An 18,321-nucleotide genomic window follows, 5' to 3' on the forward strand; every position below is an offset into this window, starting at 1 on the left:
GACTGGTTTCTGCGGTTATGCTAGGCAGAGAGATACTTTTGGACTGGTTTCTGCGGTTATGCTAGGCAGAGAGATACTTTTGGACTGGTTTCTGCGGTTATGCTAGGCAGAGAGATACTTTTGGACTGGTTTCTGCGGTTATGCTAGGCAGAGACTTGTTTCTGCAGTACTTTACTTTTGGACTGGTTTCTGCGGTTATGCTAGGCAGAGATATACTTTTGGACTGGTTTCTGCGGTTATGCTAGGCAGAGATATACTTTTGGACTGGTTTCTGCAGTTATGCTAGGCAGAGATACTTTTGGACTGGTTTCTGCAGTTATGCTAGGCAGAGAGATACTTTTGGACTGGTTTCTGCAGTTATGCTAGGCAGAGAGATACTTTTGGACTGGTTTCTGCGGTTATGCTAGGCAGAGATATACTTTTGGACTGGTTTCTGCAGTTATGCTAGGCAGAGAGATACTTTTGGACTTGTTTCTGCAGTTATGCTAGGCAGAGAGATACTTTTGGACTGGTTTCTGCAGTTATGCTAGGCAGAGAGATACTTTTGGACTGGTTTCTGCATAGTCAAGGCCTGAGTCGGTCAGCCAGCCAGCCAGTCAGTTGGTCCGTCAGTTCCTTCAGTCAGTCCTCTTGTCATTGTGTTGGTCTCTGTGGAAGAAGGCAGGGCTAGTGACACAGCGGTAGCAGAGGGCTTGGGGTACGATGGCATACAGGGCGTTGACTAATAGAAAGACAATCTGGCTGTCAGCTGGTACTCTGTAGGAGAACGGCGTCCGCGTGTGGAGAGATGCACCGATGTGGGAGAACTGGGCCTGAGGAGGAGAGAAGACAAGATAAGACAGAGAGAGTATAAAAACAAGAAGTGGAGGGGTAGAAAGAAAGAGGGAGAAGATGAGGAGAAAGAATGAAAGATAAATGAAGGATCCGCTTTGACAATCTCAACATGAAAGCTGGAAGATACACTAGACAAGCTGGATTTCTTGGTAAGCATCTGGTATTCAGAAACTTTTCTTCTATATACTGTACAAGCATACCATACGTCTTCTATGAACCCTGTACCATAGCATAGACCTACACTCTCCTGAGCTGTTCACTGTCATATTCTGTCAGTATCATGAGTGGAATATCTATCCACTAATCTTTGAACTGGGCCTATTTCCCTGTAGCCTACTGCTGTCATTCCTAGCATGGAGAGGCATTGAAACAAGATGTATGAGCCTGTCTGTCTGTCTGCTTGTCTGTGTCTGTCTGCCTGTTTTCCTGCTTGTCTGTGTCTGTCTGTCTGCTTGTCTGTGTCTGTCTGCCTGTTTTCCTGTTTTCCTGCTTGTCTGTCTGTCTGCCTGTCTGCCTATCTGCCTATCTGTCTGTGTACACACACACACACACACACACACACACACACACACACACACACACACACACACACACACACACACACACACACACACACACACACACACACACACACACACACACACACACACACACTCAGGCTCTCTCTACCTCTATATTTAGCCTGGCTAGGCAACGTGCCTGCTGTGTCTAAAGATGGGCCCAGCTTTTGTCTCTCTTGGGACTGATGGCACAGGACAGCCTACTGGCTTCACAACAAAGCAATGGCAGCCACTCACTGTTTCGTTTGCTGCTTCCAACTGCACATGTGATCTTTAAATACGCTTTAAGTGGTACACATACACACATTTTGAATGTATTGTACCCAAAGGGAAATAGGTCTGCAAGCAAGGTAAATCCACCTGAGAAAGAATGTGTCAGTCCAATGTCTATCTGTGTGTGACTAAAAGCTGATTCAATTCATCAAGACACGGTGTGATCAGTTGAATCAGGTGTGTTTTTTAGCACAATAATGGAACAAAAGCCTGCACACAGTGGGTCAGTTGCTTTAGCAAATATCACGGTCCTTGGGGATGCATCAATACTGGCCATACACAGAGCGCTCCCTGAGCCCTTGTTAGGGAGAGTACCTTAGAAACCCGGGAATTTATAGCACTAATCAGACTGTGTGTGTGTGTGTGTGTGTGTGTGTGTGTGTGTGTGTGTGTGTGTGTGTGTGTGTGTGTGTGTGTGTGTGTGTGTGTGCACGCACTGGCCTCTGCAGTACGACAGCTTGTCCACAGGAATACAGATGAGTTGACCATGTGCAGAGCCACAGTCATTCACATAATTTATCTAGGACAACACTGGAATTTGTATAGCTGAAATATCCCCTAGGTATAGATCTAGGATCCTCTCCCCCTATAGTGGGGAAAATGCACAACTGACCCAAGATCAGCATGTAGGTAGGGGAACTTCACCCTACGTCTTTTGAAATAGTAATTTCATTCCAGTTATATTTCTATGCTCCCCACTCACCTGTGCTATTGCCCCAGAGTGGACCAGAGTGAGGTCAGGCATCCACTCACACCCAGGCACGAGCAGCCCGTAGAGCGCAATGATGTAGTACGGACCGGAGTAAAGCATGTTCACTATCATCTAGGACACAGCAGAGACATAATAGGCTGCGTTTACACAGGCAGCACAATTCTGATCTGTTTTCCAGTAATTGGCCTTTTGACCAATCAGATCAGCTCTGAAAAATATGTGAAAAGATTTGATGTGATTGTTCAAAAAAAAAAACAATTGGTGGAAAATAGATCAGAATTGGGCTGCCTGTGTAAACACAGCTATAGAGGTTAAAAGGGGTCCTACTATATAGTTTGAGGTAAGTAGTGAGTCATGGGTAACTGCAAACATGGCGTGTGTCTGAAAGTGGGTGTGTCAACAGAAGTGGGAGGATTAAATAAGTGGGTGTGTGGAAAGCAAATCAGCAAATAGGGCAGATTTGTTGCCACTCAAGACCGTTTTGTGTGGCTGATTGGGCAGCACGATGAGTCGATTGTTGTTAACTGTAGCATTTTGGCTAAGACTAACCCTTTTCCTAACCTTAATCTCATTCTCCTAACCTGACAGGTAAATTATCCTAACCTGCCACGTTAATTATCCTAACCTGCCACATTAATTATCCTAACCTGCTACGTTAATTATCCTAACCTGCCACGTTAATTATCCTAACCTGCCACGTTAATTATCCTAACCTGCTGCTTATCCTAACCTGTTAATTATCCTAACCTGCCTTAACCCTGCCACGTTAATTATCCTAACCTGCCACGTTAAACCTGCTAACCTGCCTAACCTGCTGTTAATTCTCTGACCTGCTACGTTAACCTCTCCTAACCTGCCACGTTATTTATCCTAACCTAACCTTCTGCTAACCTGCTATGTTAATTCTCCTAACCTGCCACGTTATTTATCCTAACCTGCCACGTTATTTATCCTAACCTGCCACGTTATTTATCCTAACCTGCCACGTTAATTATCCTAACCTGCCACGTTATTATCCTAACCTGCCACGTTAATTCTGCTAACCTGCTACGTTAATTACATTTACATTTACATTTAAGTCATTTGGCAGACGCTCTTATCCAGAGCGACTTACAAATTGGTGAGTTCACCTTATGACATCCAGTGGAACAGCCACTTTACAATAGTGCATCTAAATCATTTAAGGGGGGGGGTGAGAAGGATTACTTTATCCTATCCTAGGTATTCCTTAAAGAGGTGGGGTTTCAGGTGTCTCCGGAAGGTGGTGATTGACTCCGCTGTCCTGGCGTCGTGAGGGAGTTTGTTCCACCATTGGCTGACAGCAACACAACAGAGACTTAATATAAAAACAGCATCCAAGCATATCTTGCTCAGTGGTACATTCCTTTACCTTTACTCTTCATTTCTGTTTGTCAGTGACTAGTCTTAGCCTATAATGGAACTGATTTAGGATCAGTTTAGCCTTTTAGATTGCAATGAATAACAATAAATGGACGGGGGGACCTGACCCTAGATCAGCAGCACTCCTACCCTGGGATATGTTATGAATATAGCACTGTTCTAAATGTGTTTTCAGCTAAATTACCTAAATTGGTTTTGTCAAGCATTACAACGTTTACTTTGAAATAAAACAATAGGTTTGTTGTCATAAAATGCTATATGGTGAATCAAAATAGATTGTGTTATGTTTAAAGGTGTTTGGAGAGGATTTAAGGACTAGTTTTGTGGAAGCAATATTTGGATATTTGTGTCTAATTTAAGTTTACCCTAACCTGCCACGTTATTTATCCTAACCTGCCACGTTATTTATCCTAACCTGCCACGTTATTTATCCTAACCTGCCACGTTATTTATCCTAACCTGCCACGTTATTTATCCTAACCTGCCACGTTATTTATCCTAACCTGCCACGTTATTTATCCTAACCTGCCACGTTATTATCCTAACCTGCTACGTTAATTCTCCTAACCTGATACGTTATTTATCCTAACCTGCCACGTTATTTATCCTAACCTGATACGTTATTTATCCTAACCTGCCACGTTAATTATCCTAACCTGCTACGTTAATTCTCCTGACCTGCTACGTTAATTCTCCTAACCTGTCACATTAATTCTGCTAACCTGCCAAGTTAATTATCCTAACCTGCCACGTTATTTATCCTAACCTGCCACGTTAATTCTGCTAACCTGCTATGTTAATTCTCCTAACCTGCCACGTTATTTATCCTAACCTGCCACGTTATTTATCCTAACCTGCCACGTTATTTATCCTAACCTGCCACGTTATTATCCTAACCTGCCACGTTATTTATCCTAACCTGCCACGTTATTTATCCTAACCTGCCACGTTATTTATCCTAACCTGCCACGTTATTTATCCTAACCTGCCACGTTATTTATCCTAACCTGCTACGTTAATTCTCCTGACCTGCTACGTTAATTCTCCTAACCTGTCACATTAATTCTCCTAACCTGCCAAGTTAATTATCCTAACCTGCCACGTTATTTATCCTAACCTGCCACGTTAATTCTGCTAACCTGCTATGTTAATTCTCCTAACCTGCCACGTTATTTATCCTAACCTGCCACGTTATTTATCCTAACCTGCCACGTTATTTATCCTAACCTGCCACGTTAATTATCCTAACCTGCCACGTTATTATCCTAACCTGCCACGTTGTTTATCCTAACCTGCCACGTTATTTATCCTAACCTGCCACGTTAATTATCCTAACCTGCCACGTTATTATCCTAACCTGCCACGTTAATTCTGCTAACCTGCTACGTTAATTCTCCTAACCTGCCACGTTATTTATCCTAATCTGCCACGTTATTTATCCTAACCTGCTACGCTAATTCTGCTAACCTGCCATATTAATTCTGCTAACCTGCTACGTTAATTCTCCTAACCTGCCATGTTATTTATCCTAACCTGCCACGTTATTTATCCTAACCTGCCACGTTATTTATCCTAACCTGCCACGTTATTTATCCTAGCCTGCCACGTTATTTATCCGAACCTGCTACGTTAATTCTGCTAACCTGCCACGTTATTTATCCTAACCTGCCACGTTAATTCTCCTAACCAGCCACGTTAATTATCCTAACCTGCCACGTTAATTATCCTAACCTGCCACGTTATTTATCCTAACCTGCCACGTTATTTATCCTAACCTGATACGTTATATATCCTAACCTGCCACGTTATTTATCCTAACCTGCTACGTTATTTATCCTAACCTGCCACGTTATTTATCCTAACCTGCCACGTTATTTATCCTAACCTGCTACGTTAATTCTGCTATCCTGCCACGTTAATTCTGCTAACCTGCCACGTTAATTCTCCTAACCTGCCAAGTTATTTATCCTAACCTGCTACGTTAATTCTCCTAACCTGCTACGTTAATTCTCCTAACCTGCCACATTAATTATCCTAACCTGCCACGTTAATTATCCTAACCTGCCACGTTAATTATCCTCATCTGCCACGTTAATTATCCTCACCTGCCACGTTATTTATCCTAACCTGCCACGTTATTTATCCGAAACCTGCCACGTTATTTATCCGAAACCTGCCACGTTATTTATTTTAGCCTGCCACGTTATTTATCCTAACCTGCTACGTTAATTCTGCTAACCTGCCACATTAATTCTGCTAACCTGCTACGTTAATTCTCCTAACCTGCCATGTTATTTATCCTAACCTGCCACGTTAATTATCCTAACCTGCCACATTATTTATCCTAACCTGCCACATTAATTATGCTAACCTGCTACGTTAATTCTCCTAACCTGCCACGTTATTTATCCTAACCTGCCACATTAATTCTGCTAACCTGCTACGTTAATTCTCCTAACCTGCCACGTTATTTATCCTAACCTGCCACATTAATTCTGCTAACCTGACACATTAATTCTCCTAACCTGCCACGTTATTTATCCTAACCTTCTACGTTAATTCTCCTAACCTGCCACGTTATTTATCCTAACCTGCCACGTTATTTATCCTAACCTGCCACGTTATTTATCCTAACCTGCCACGTTATTTATCCTAACCTGCCACGTTATTTATCCTAACCTGCCACGTTATTTATCCTAACCTGCCACGTTATTTATCCTAACCTGCCACGTTATTTATCCTAACCTGCCACGTTAATTCTCCTAACCTGCCCTGTTATTTATCCTAACCTGCCACGTTAATTCTGCTAACCTGCTACGTTAATTCTCCTAACCTGCCACGTTATTTATCCTAACCTGCCACGTTATTTATCCTAACCTGCTACGCTAATTCTGCTAACCTGCCACATTAATTCTGCTAACCTGCTACGTTAATTCTCCTAACCTGCCACGTTATTCATCCTAACCGGCCACGTTATTTATCTGAACCTGCCACGTTATTTATCCTAACCTGCCACGTTATTTATCCTAGCCTGCCACGTTATTTATCCTAACCTGCCACGTTATTTATCCTAACCTGCCACGTTATTTATCCTAGCCTGCCACGTTATTTATCCTAACCTGCCACGTTATTTATCCTAGCCTGCCACGTTATTTATCCTAACCTGCCACGTTATTTATCCTAACCTGCCACGTTATTTATCCTAACCTGCCACGTTGTTTATCCTAACCTGCCACGTTGTTTATCCTAACCTGCCACATTGTTTATCCTAACCTGCCACGTTGTTTATCCTAACCTGCCACGTTATTTATCCTAACCTGTTAATTATTCTAACCCGCGGTGCACCTGGCCATGACCGGTCTAACCGTTAATGGAGCGCTGATGTTAAACCCATCGCTGTTAATCCACCTACTGATGTTAAACCCATCGCTGTTAATCCACCTACTGATGTTAAACCCATCGCTGTTAATCCACCTACTGATGTTAAACCCATCGCTGTTAATCCACCTACTGATGTTAAACCCATCGCTGTTAATCCACCTACTGATGTTAAACCCATCGCTGTTAATCCACCTACTGATGTTAAACCCATCGCTGTTAATCCTCCTACTGATGTTAAACCCATCGCTGTTAATCCACCTACTGATGTTAAACCCACCTAACCTGCTGATTTAAACCTGCTGTTAATCCACCTACTGATGTTAAACCCATCGCTGTTAATCCACCTACTGATGTTAAACCCATCGCTGTTAATCCACCTACTGATGTTAAACCCATCCTAATCCACCTACTGATGTTAAACCCATCGCTGTTAATCCACCTACTGATGTTAAACCCATCGCTGTTAATCCTCCTACTGATGTTAAACCCATCGCTGTTAATCCACCTACTGATGTTAAACCCATCGCTGTTAATCCTCCTACTGATGTTAAACCCATCGCTGTTAATCCACCTACTGATGTTAAACCCATCGCTGTTAATCCTCCTACTGATGTTAAACCCATCGCTGTTAATCCACCTACTGATGTTAAACCCACCGCTGTTAATCCACTTACTGATGTTAAACCCATCGCTGTTAATCCACCTACTGATGTTAAACCCATCGCTGTTAATCCACCTACTGATGTTAAACCCATCGCTGTTAATCCACCTACTGATGTTAAACCCATCGCTGTTAATCCACCTACTGATGTTAAACCCATCGCTGTTAATCCACCTACTGATGTTAAACCCATTGCTGTTAATCCACCTACTGATGTTAAACCCATCGCTGTTAATCCACCTACTGATGTTAAACCCATCGCTGTTAATCCACCTACTGATGTTAAACCCATCGCTGTTAATCCACCTACTGATGTTAAACCCATCGCTGTTAATCCACCTACTGATGTTAAACCCATCGCTGTTAATCCACCTACTGATGTTAAACCCATCCTGTTAATCCACCTACTGATGTTAAACCCATCGCTGTTAATCCACCTACTGATGTTAAACCCATCGCTGTTAATCCACCTACTGATGTTAAACCCACCGCTGTTAATCCACCTACTGATGTTAAACCCATGCTGTTAATCCACCTACTGATGTTAAACCCATCGCTGTTAATCCTCCTACTGATGTTAAACCCATCGCTCCTCCTACTGATGTTAATCCACCTACTGATGTTAAACCCAACGCTGTTAATCCACCTACTGATGTTAAACCCATCGCTGTTAATCCACCTACTGATGTTAAACCCACCGCTGTTAATCCACCTACTGATGTTAAACCCAACCTGTTAATCCACCTACTGATGTTAAACCCACCGCTGTTAATCCACCTACTGATGTTAAACCCATCGCTGTTAATCCACCTACTGATGTTAAACCCATCCTGTTAATCCACCTACTGATGTTAAACCCATCGCTGTTAATCCACCTACTGATGTTAAACCCATCGCTGTTAATCCACCTACTGATTTAAACCCATCCTGTTAATCCACCTACTGATGTTAAACCCATCCTGTTAATCCACCTACTGATGTTAAACCCATCCTGTTAATCCACCTACTGATGTTAAACCCATCGCTGTTAATCCACCTACTGATGTTAAACCCATCCTGTTAATCCACCTACTGATGTTAAACCCAATCCTACTGATGTTAAACCCATGTTAAACCCATCGCTGTTAATCCACCTACTGATGTTAAACCCATCGCTGTTAATCCTCCTACTGATGTTAAACCCATCGCTGTTAATCCACCTACTGATGTTAAACCCATCGCTGTTAATCCTCCTACTGATGTTAAACCCATCACTGTTAATCCACCTACTGATGTTAAACCCATCGCTGTTAATCCTCCTACTGATGTTAAACCCATCGCTGTTAATCCACCTACTGATGTTAAACCCACCGCTGTTAATCCACTTACTGATGTTAAACCCATCGCTGTTAATCCACCTACTGATGTTAAACCCATCGCTGTTAATCCACCTACTGATGTTAAACCCATCGCTGTTAATCCACCTACTGATGTTAAACCCATCGCTGTTAATCCACCTACTGATGTTAAACCCATCCTGTTAATCCACCTACTGATGTTAAACCCATTGCTGTTAATCCACCTACTGATGTTAAACCCATCGCTGTTAATCCACCTACTGATGTTAAACCCATCGCTGTTAATCCACCTACTGATGTTAAACCCATCGCTGTTAATCCACCTACTGATGTTAAACCCATCGCTGTTAATCCACCTACTGATGTTAAACCCATCGCTGTTAATCCACCTACTGATGTTAAACCCATCGCTGTTAATCCACCTACTGATGTTAAACCCATCGCTGTTAATCCACCTACTGATGTTAAACCCATCGCTGTTAATCCACCTACTGATGTTAAACCCACCGCTGTTAATCCACCTACTGATGTTAAACCCATCGCTGTTAATCCACCTACTGATGTTAAACCCATCGCTGTTAATCCTCCTACTGATGTTAAACCCATCGCTGTTAATCCACCTACTGATGTTAAACCCACCGCTGTTAATCCACCTACTGATGTTAAACCCATCGCTGTTAATCCACCTACTGATGTTAAACCCACCGCTGTTAATCCACCTACTGATGTTAAACCCACCGCTGTTAATCCACCTACTGATGTTAAACCCACCGCTGTTAATCCACCTACTGATGTTAAACCCATCGCTGTTAATCCACCTACTGATGTTAAACCCATCGCTGTTAATCCACCTACTGATGTTAAACCCATCGCTGTTACTCCACCTACTGATGTTAAACCCATCGCTGTTAATCCACCTACTGATGTTAAACCCATCGCTGTTAATCCACCTACTGATGTTAAACCCATCGCTGTTAATCCAGACAAAATGTTCTCGCATTTAATTTATCTTCCAAAGAACGACAGCAGCCGTGCTATTGAATTGAGCCCTCCTAAAGCCATCGCTGTTTATATATTCTATGTGCTAGTCTATCTGCTGTGTAGATCCTACTAAAGCATTAGGAGAAATCAGCAGGCCTCCATCCCATATGAATGTAAAGGTTGACACCGTCTCATCCGATCTAATGATTAGACGGTGCTATATTTCTCTTGCTAAGACACCTGCTTTGTTAGCTAACTCCCATAAGTGAAAATACATTTAAACTTTTCTTTAACAATTTCCGTGAGGAAAAACGTAACTTTAACAAGACATTTAGTATTAAACAGCAAGCGACACGCACCACATGCAAATGCAATCAAGAGTTAAAGTATCAAAGCTTCCGTTATTTAGAATGTGGTGCTGTGTTTGGTTTACAGCTGTTTTAGTGAGAGGAAAATATCACCTCTATTTTATACATGACAAACGTATGAGTCCATCATCCATATAACAGTGTGCTCCATGGCTTGGCCGTTCCATTACTTACCTGTATTCTAGGATAAGACGAGGGGTCCTTCAGGTAAGGTTCATATAGCTGTGTGTACTCCTGACACCACTCTGTCGGGCAGTCCAGGGCCACCTAGGCCAGACACTGTTCAATGAGTGTTACATCAGACCCAGTTGTAAACAGTTAAATGGGCCTCAAACCTTTCTTCAGCAATGAGTATAACTATAATGATGAGGTCCTTTTGTAACAGAAGCTCTTATTCAGCTCAGAGTGACATTCAGGAGCATGCTCTAACATTTTCATCCATTCCCTTCTCAGGTAGTTTTTACCTTTATTTAACCATTTAACCTTTATTTAACCCTCTTTTGCGAGAGGGACATGGCAGCCGCCACGGTAACCCATAGATCCATTAGAAGTACAACTGGCTGGCATCTGTAGTTTGGCAATGTCTCTGTGGTTCTTACCAGGCCTCTGAAGACACAGAAAAATGTAGCAGGGACGAGGTAGATGACAAACAGAAAGTCTAGGGGCCTCTCCACTAGCATAGTCCTCTGGGCCTCATTGATACTCTGACAGAAAAAATAGAGAGAAAAATACACCAACATCAGCAATGTCTCTCTGTTTTAATGGATAGTGATATTGCTCAAGTCAGGATTTGTAGCTCGATGTGTGCACACCAAAAAAGCTTTGCAGGATTGAGTGAACAAAATAAAATAAAAAATTGCTTCAGATTGAAATGCTTCAGATTGACAAGAAAATATTTTGTAAAAAAATACTTGGCCTCTGTAAGAGGAGCCAATTCCCATTGAATTGTTTAATAATATCTGGGAACATCTATTTTTACTTTGGCATCTTTAACCAAATTCCCTGGTGGTCAATCATGGTGGATGTAAACAAGTAGGCTTGTTACTGATAAATGGAGAGTGACTATGTCCCTTGCAGTGTTGCATTATAGCATCTGGTTACAATGCAATATTGAATGACCTTTGACCCTGAAGGATTGGGCTCTTACCATTGTCTGAGCCTGTCTGGTGGTGGACTGGCTGAAGACGCGGAAGCAGGCCCACACCGACACCACCACGTAGAGCATGTGGACCAGGAACAGGGGGCTCAGCTGGATACCATACCCTGGTGGGGAGAGATCAAAAAGCATGTGTGAAAATAATGTTCCTCTCTGAGGATAGACAATACATGTTCTGTCTGTCTGTACAGGGGTAAATCTCACTAGATCCGTGCTGAGACTGATTTGCATTGTGTTCAGGGATAAAGCATATCAGCCATGCATGTTGAATAAAGTAACGGTCTAATTTTATCCATTCGTTTGAGTGTTCCCACCCACAACATTTCCAGGAATGTAGACGATGGCGCGCATGAGAATGGACCCCACCCAGTACAGGCCGATGTCTCTGTAGCTTGCCCTGCAAAGACAGGCAACACACACATCCCAACACACACAACACAGACATCACACATCATTACTGTGGCTCCTTGTTGTAGCCCATAACTAGGACCTCTATGAGCTCTGGTCAGAATTAGTGCACTACACTATATCACTTTCTCACTCATCATTTTTTGCCATTCATTCAGGATTATCCGTAATCAGGGTAGCATCCACATTCATGTAAAAATATACTTCTATTCTTATTTACAATAAAAGTGACTCCAAAATAATACATTATTTACCATTCATTTATATTGGGCACAAAATAATCTGAAACACCACAAAAAACAAAGAGCAAATGCATCCAACAAATTTGTAGAGTCACAAGCTTTATGTAGTCATTACATGCTATGAATATGGGACCAAAAGTTAACTTGTCCCAATACATTTGGTCCCCTAATGTCAGGGGACTATGTACAAAATGTAATTTAATTTCTAAACAATTCACCCAATATGGATGAAAATACCCTAAAATGAAAGCTGGCAGTATGCACTTTAACCTATCATTTCAAATCCAAATTGCTGGAGTACAGAGCCAAAACAACAGCAAATTAGTAAAATGTCCCACAACTTTTGGAGCTCACTGTGTATAATATGGCCCCCCAAGTCATCATGTCTGATACTGACAGGGGTTATGTCTGTTAATGTGAGCAGGAGCTAAAGGCTGAGACAACCTCATAATAAGGACTTATTGAGGAGTTATTACATCCAGATATGTACAGTTCAGTGGTACTTACTATCAATGTAAATGTATGATTATTTCAGCTTCCTTACCTTTAAAGACTTTTTATCAACTGGGTTGGGTTGAGCCCTGAATGCTGATTGGCTGACAGCCGTGGTATATCAGACCGAATACCACAGGTATGACAAAACATTTATTTTTACTGCTCTAATGACGTTGGTAACCAGTTTATAACAGCAATAAGGCACCTCTGGGGTTTGTGGTATATGGCCAATATACCACGGTTAAGGGCTGTACCCAGGCACTATGCGTTGCGTTGTGCGTAAGAACAGCCCTTAGTCGTGGTATATTGGTCATATACCACACCTCCTCAAGCCTTATTGCTTAAATAAACTCCATTAAACGTACTTGTATAGTCTTAACGATTCCATTGCACTTAGTTATATGGTCTTAACTTTGTGTGAGCATGAGCCAAAGGCTGAGACAACCTATTAAGGACTTATTTAGGAGTTATTACCCCCAGATAAATACAGTTGAGTGGTAGTTACTATCAATGTAAATATATGTAGTGCAACAGGTAGCCTAGTGGTTAGAGCATTAGGCCAGTAACTGAAAGGTTGCTATCCCCGGGCTGACAAGGTAAAAATCTGTTGTTCTGCCCCTGAACAAGGCAGTTAACCCACTGTTCCTAGGCCGTCATTGTAAATAAGAATTTGTTCTTAACTGACTTGCCTGGTTAAATGAATAAAAAACGGGTTGTTTTAGCTTCCTTACCTATATGGCCTTTATAGACTCCATTGAACTTACTTATATAGTCTTAACAGATTCCATTGAACTTACTTATACAGTCTTAACAGACTCCATTAAACTTACTTATACAGTCTTAACAGACTCCATTAAACTTACTTATACAGTCTTAACAGACTCCATTAAACTTACTTATACAGTCTTAACAGACTCCATTAAACTTACTTATACAGTCTTAATAGACTCCATTAAACTTACTTATACAGTCTTAACAGACTCCATTAAACTTACTTATACAGTCTTAACAGACTCCATTAAACTTACTTATACAGTCTTAACAGACTCCATTAAACTTACTTATACAGTCTTAACAGACTCCATTAAACTTACTTATACAGTCTTAACAGACTCCATTAAACTTACTTATACAGTCTTAACAGACTTATCCATTAAACTTACTTATACAGTCTTAACAGACTCCATTAAACTTACTTATACAGTCTTAACAGACTCCATTAAACTTACTTATACAGTCTTAACAGACTCCATTAAACTTACTTATACAGTCTTAACAGACTCACTTAAATGTTATTTTTCTAAACCTCTTTGGATGTGTCTCCTAAAAGGCTATGAAGTCATTGTAAAGCACATACCCCCAGGTTATAGCTGCAACCATGTGCAGGTACATGAGATAGTGGACACATCCATCCCAATAGGAGATCATGTGTCCATGGGCCGTGTTAATGTAGGCGTCTGCCTGTAATGAACATGATAAAGGTATAAAGATATATTACTATAACACTGTTAAAGTCTGCTTTCATTGGGTTCTTCATTGCATGGGACAGTTTTCAGTTTTCATTTCTGTATTCAGTGGCATGGACTGTAGGTAGTGTGTGTGTGTGTGTGTGTGTGTGTGTGTGTGTGTGTGTGTGTGTGTGTGTGTGTGTGTGTGTGTGTGTGTGTGTGTGTGTGTGTGTGTGTGTGTGTGTGTGTGTGTGTGTGTGTGTGTGTGTGTGTGTGTGTGTGTGTCTATACAAGCATCCATTAGGTCCATGTATGTCCGTCCGTCCGTGTGCATGCGCCCGTGTGTGTGTGTGTGTCTATACATGCGTCCATTAGGTCCATGTATGTCCGTCCGTCCGTGTGTGTGCATGCGCCCGTGTGTGTGTCTATACATGCGTCCATTAGGTCCATGTATGTCCGTCTGTCCGCGTGTGTGCATGCGCCCGTGTGTGTGTGTGTCTATACATGCGTCCATTAGGTCCATGTATGTCCGTCTGTCCGTGTGTGTGCATGCGCCCGTGTGTGTGTGTGCCACAGGGATGTTTACTTGCATTTTTTAGATAAAAGGTGATGAAACCATCGATGATACTGTCCTGCTCCAGACCAATGATCAGGTTTACCACACTCAGGAATGCATACACTGCAAACACTGGCAGAACAAGAGAACACTGAATAATACAGTTCCATTTGACTTTACTTATTTCAGTTATTCTAGTCATTTAGCAGATGCTCTTACAATCAGTTCCTTCAATTAACAAACACATAACAAAAGCATAGCAAAGTAAACCTTCAAAAATCAGCAAAATGAGTGGTCTAGTGTGCGTAGCAAAGACAGGTACAACGGCGAAGTTAGAGCCCATTGTGGCTCAGTTGGTAGAGCAGAGCGCTTGTAACACCAGGTCCAGGATCCATTCCATTCAGGTTTTCCATTACCACTGGGGCCTCCCATATCAAAATGTATACATGCATGTAAGTCACTTTGGATGTACTGTATGTATATAAAAACTAGCCGAAACCTACAAGTCTTAGTTAAAATAGAGAATACCTGCATGGGAAAACACTGGGGAATGTATAGGAAAACGAGCCTAAACCTACAAGTCTTAGTTAAAATAGAGAATACCTGCATGGGAAAACACTGGGGAATGTATAGGAAAACGAGCCTAAACCTACAAGTCTTAGTTAAAATAGAGAATACCTGCATGGGAAAACACTGGGGAATGTATAGGAAAACTAGCCTAAACCTACAAGTCTTAGTTAAAATAGAGAATATAAAACAATGTAAACTCTCACCATAGAATAGAGGGTCTTTGGGTGCCTTCTTCTTGAATAGAAAGCATGCAGATATCGCCAAGATAAGAACAGTCGTAGATCCAGCGAAAAAGACTGTCTCAATGCTAGACATAAAAAAGACTCTATTAATTAGGCCTAACCAGAAATAACCTACAAACAATCAAATCAACTAGGATACATATTACTAATGCTTTTAAACTAGATTGCATACAAGACTGCATACAAAACTACTAGGCTGTAGCGTCATTCACTATCTAGCATTATACGGCTACAGTAAAACACATGACAACTATATTATCGACAATATCCCTACTCACCTGTTAGTGTAGATCAGAGAGTTGAAGAAAAAGGAAATGGGTATTGATGTCAAGGACAAGATAAAAACTCCCGTCCCAGCAGACGCGTGCATTGCTCTATTTACACTGTCAACGCGCATAAATAATTATTTGTTACTGAAAATAAAACACAAAATTATATCTGTTAAAAAACATTCGAACATGTTGCTCCATTCAGACCATGTGATATAGGAAAATGTTTAGAGAACGAGCAAATACAATTTTTATTGGGCGCATGCTGCGCCGTACTACTATTCTGCCAGCACCCTGTGCGCATCTCAATCGTATAATAAGGCTTCCTTCTCTCCCTGCCTAATTAACAATGCAGAAGTCGGGAAACCTAGGCTTAGGTTATCTGCTTTTACCTATCCATGTGTCACAGGTCAGTATGGATGAAGAGAAGGGAGCAAGGAGAGGAAGCGACTGCAAAGCATTGAGATCCCCTTTCCTATGGCGCTAAATTCTATTCTGACTGCTGTCGTCGACTCATGATCCCACAAGTGGAGTTCACGTCCCTGAACATGACACGTGATCAATGACATTTTATCATGTAAATCTTGGTTGGGGCAAACAAAATAAAAAAAAGTGTTATGCAGTGTTCTCCCTGTACACCAAGGCAGAACCGTAGGATAAATAAGGGGGGCATATAAGCAGACAATGAAAGCTCTTACAATATTCTGATTACATTTCTCTAAAACAGGTTATAGGCCACATGTGCACCACCAAGTCAGAACAGTAGGTGAAATTAAGAGGGGTAAATAGACCAAATAATTAGGGTGAGGCACATGGGCTACTAACACCTTCTACACAACATACACTTAGTATTACTTTCTTAGCTACAGTATACATATCTCCTTGGCATATTACATCATGAATGCAGCAGCATACATGACATTTTTGGACTCACCTTGTTGTGCTGTGCTCACCTGAACAGGAAGGTGGCGCGATGGTCCTTCTGGGGCAAATTTTGTCATCAAAGTCTGGCATTCTCTGAATTTATGATGCTTTCAAAACAACTGGGAACTGAAAAAAACGGTTGAATCGTGATGACTTTAATGATCTTAAGGTCTTAGCTCTAGAAAGAGGCCAGATTCACAATTCCGAGTTGGATGACTGTTCAAAATGTATTTTCCCAGTCGGAGCTCATTTATTCACGATTTCCCAGGTTTTTTTTATTCATTGAAGTCAAGTTTTCGCAGTTCCAAGTTAACTCTTGTTTTGCACGTGGCACAAATCATGATTCATTGACAGCATGGCCAATGTTGAATGTTTATCATTTTAAACTTGGAAAAGAGCCTCTTAATCCCAGATTTGGGACCACACAGCCACTCCACTAAATAGCAGGCTAGTGATTTCTTAGCAATGCTTGTAGGTACTAGGTACCCTGGTCCTGGCAGAGCAAAATTCAGTTGGTGGTGGAGTAACTGAAAAAGGTTGGAAACCACTGAGCAAAGTGATGATGAGCTATATGGCCATCTTGAATGTAGGCTATTTAAAAGCCATAGGCCGACTCTATGTAGTGCAATATAAATCCATCAGACCACATATTTCCATGGCCTCTACCATAAACAAATAAAACACCTTTATTTAATCAGGAGCCCAATTCAGACCAGTGACTCATTTGCAATGGTGCCCCGAGGTAAAGAAAAATCCACCAACACAGCAACAAAAGATTTTTTAAAATAAACTACAAGACAGTTAAATACATGACATCAGGTTATTACAACAAGTTATAATAGTCAATTGAGACAATTGCACACTTCAGTAAACTCATTTAACAACAAACTTTTAAACTGCTCTATTGGTACCAGGGAATCCAGGTGGAATTTGTTTTGTAAGTTATTCCATAACTGTGGTGCATTCAAATTAAAGGCAGATTTACCAAACTTTGTGGAGACAAGTGGGACCTCGAGTTGCAAATGGGTTTGGTATCTCATATTTGTACATTTCAACAGGAAAGTGAGGTAGGTTGGAAGCTTGTGAAGCAGAGCATGGTAAACAAGAAGGGAGTAATGAAGTGATCTACGGGATTCTAGTGAGGTCTAGATGACCTTCTGATAAAGGATGGAGTGATGAGTATTAAAACTGTCACCTGTAATAAAGTGAAGGGAGATATGGTAGACGGCATCCAAAGGTTTAAGAGTAGTGGCTGCTGCAATCAGGTAAATGGTGTCACCATACTGCTGTTCATGGAGAGGCAAGATCTATTTCTAAAAAATAAGCCCACGTTAAATCTTAGCTTTATAACTAACCTCAGTATGTTTTTAAAAGTTACATCTTTATCAATCCAAAGCCCAGATAGTTATAGGCGGGAACCTGCTTGAAGAGAGAGCCATCCAATGAGTGAATATGTAGCCGATCTGAGACATTTTTTCAGTGAATTAAAGAACAACATATATT

General features: G+C 41.4%; 1 protein-coding gene across 2 annotated transcripts; it reads right to left on the reverse strand.

Annotated features, from left to right (window-relative positions):
• Positions 1-169: 169 nt before the first annotated feature.
• On the reverse strand, positions 170-16,378 carry LOC135556189 (transmembrane 6 superfamily member 1-like). 2 transcript variants are annotated; one of them, XM_064989187.1, is made up of 10 exons: positions 15,904-16,378; positions 15,587-15,690; positions 14,844-14,945; positions 14,167-14,266; positions 11,979-12,061; positions 11,656-11,771; positions 11,108-11,212; positions 10,683-10,775; positions 2,371-2,490; positions 170-812 (listed from the first exon to the last, which is right to left on the reverse strand). In XM_064989187.1, the coding sequence occupies exons 1-10, from the start codon at positions 16,020-16,022 to the stop codon at positions 618-620; spliced, it is 1,137 nt and encodes a 378-aa protein (XP_064845259.1). In that variant the 5' UTR covers positions 16,023-16,378; the 3' UTR covers positions 170-617. The 2 variants fall into 2 exon arrangements, with proteins under 2 accessions (XP_064845259.1, XP_064845268.1); XM_064989196.1 differs by lacking the exons at positions 14,167-14,266; positions 14,844-14,945.
• Between the last annotated feature and the right edge of the window lie 1,943 nt (positions 16,379-18,321).

This window comes from Oncorhynchus masou, chromosome 2 (genome assembly GCF_036934945.1).
Source record: "Oncorhynchus masou masou isolate Uvic2021 chromosome 2, UVic_Omas_1.1, whole genome shotgun sequence".
NCBI classification, from domain to species: domain Eukaryota; kingdom Metazoa; phylum Chordata; class Actinopteri; order Salmoniformes; family Salmonidae; genus Oncorhynchus; species Oncorhynchus masou.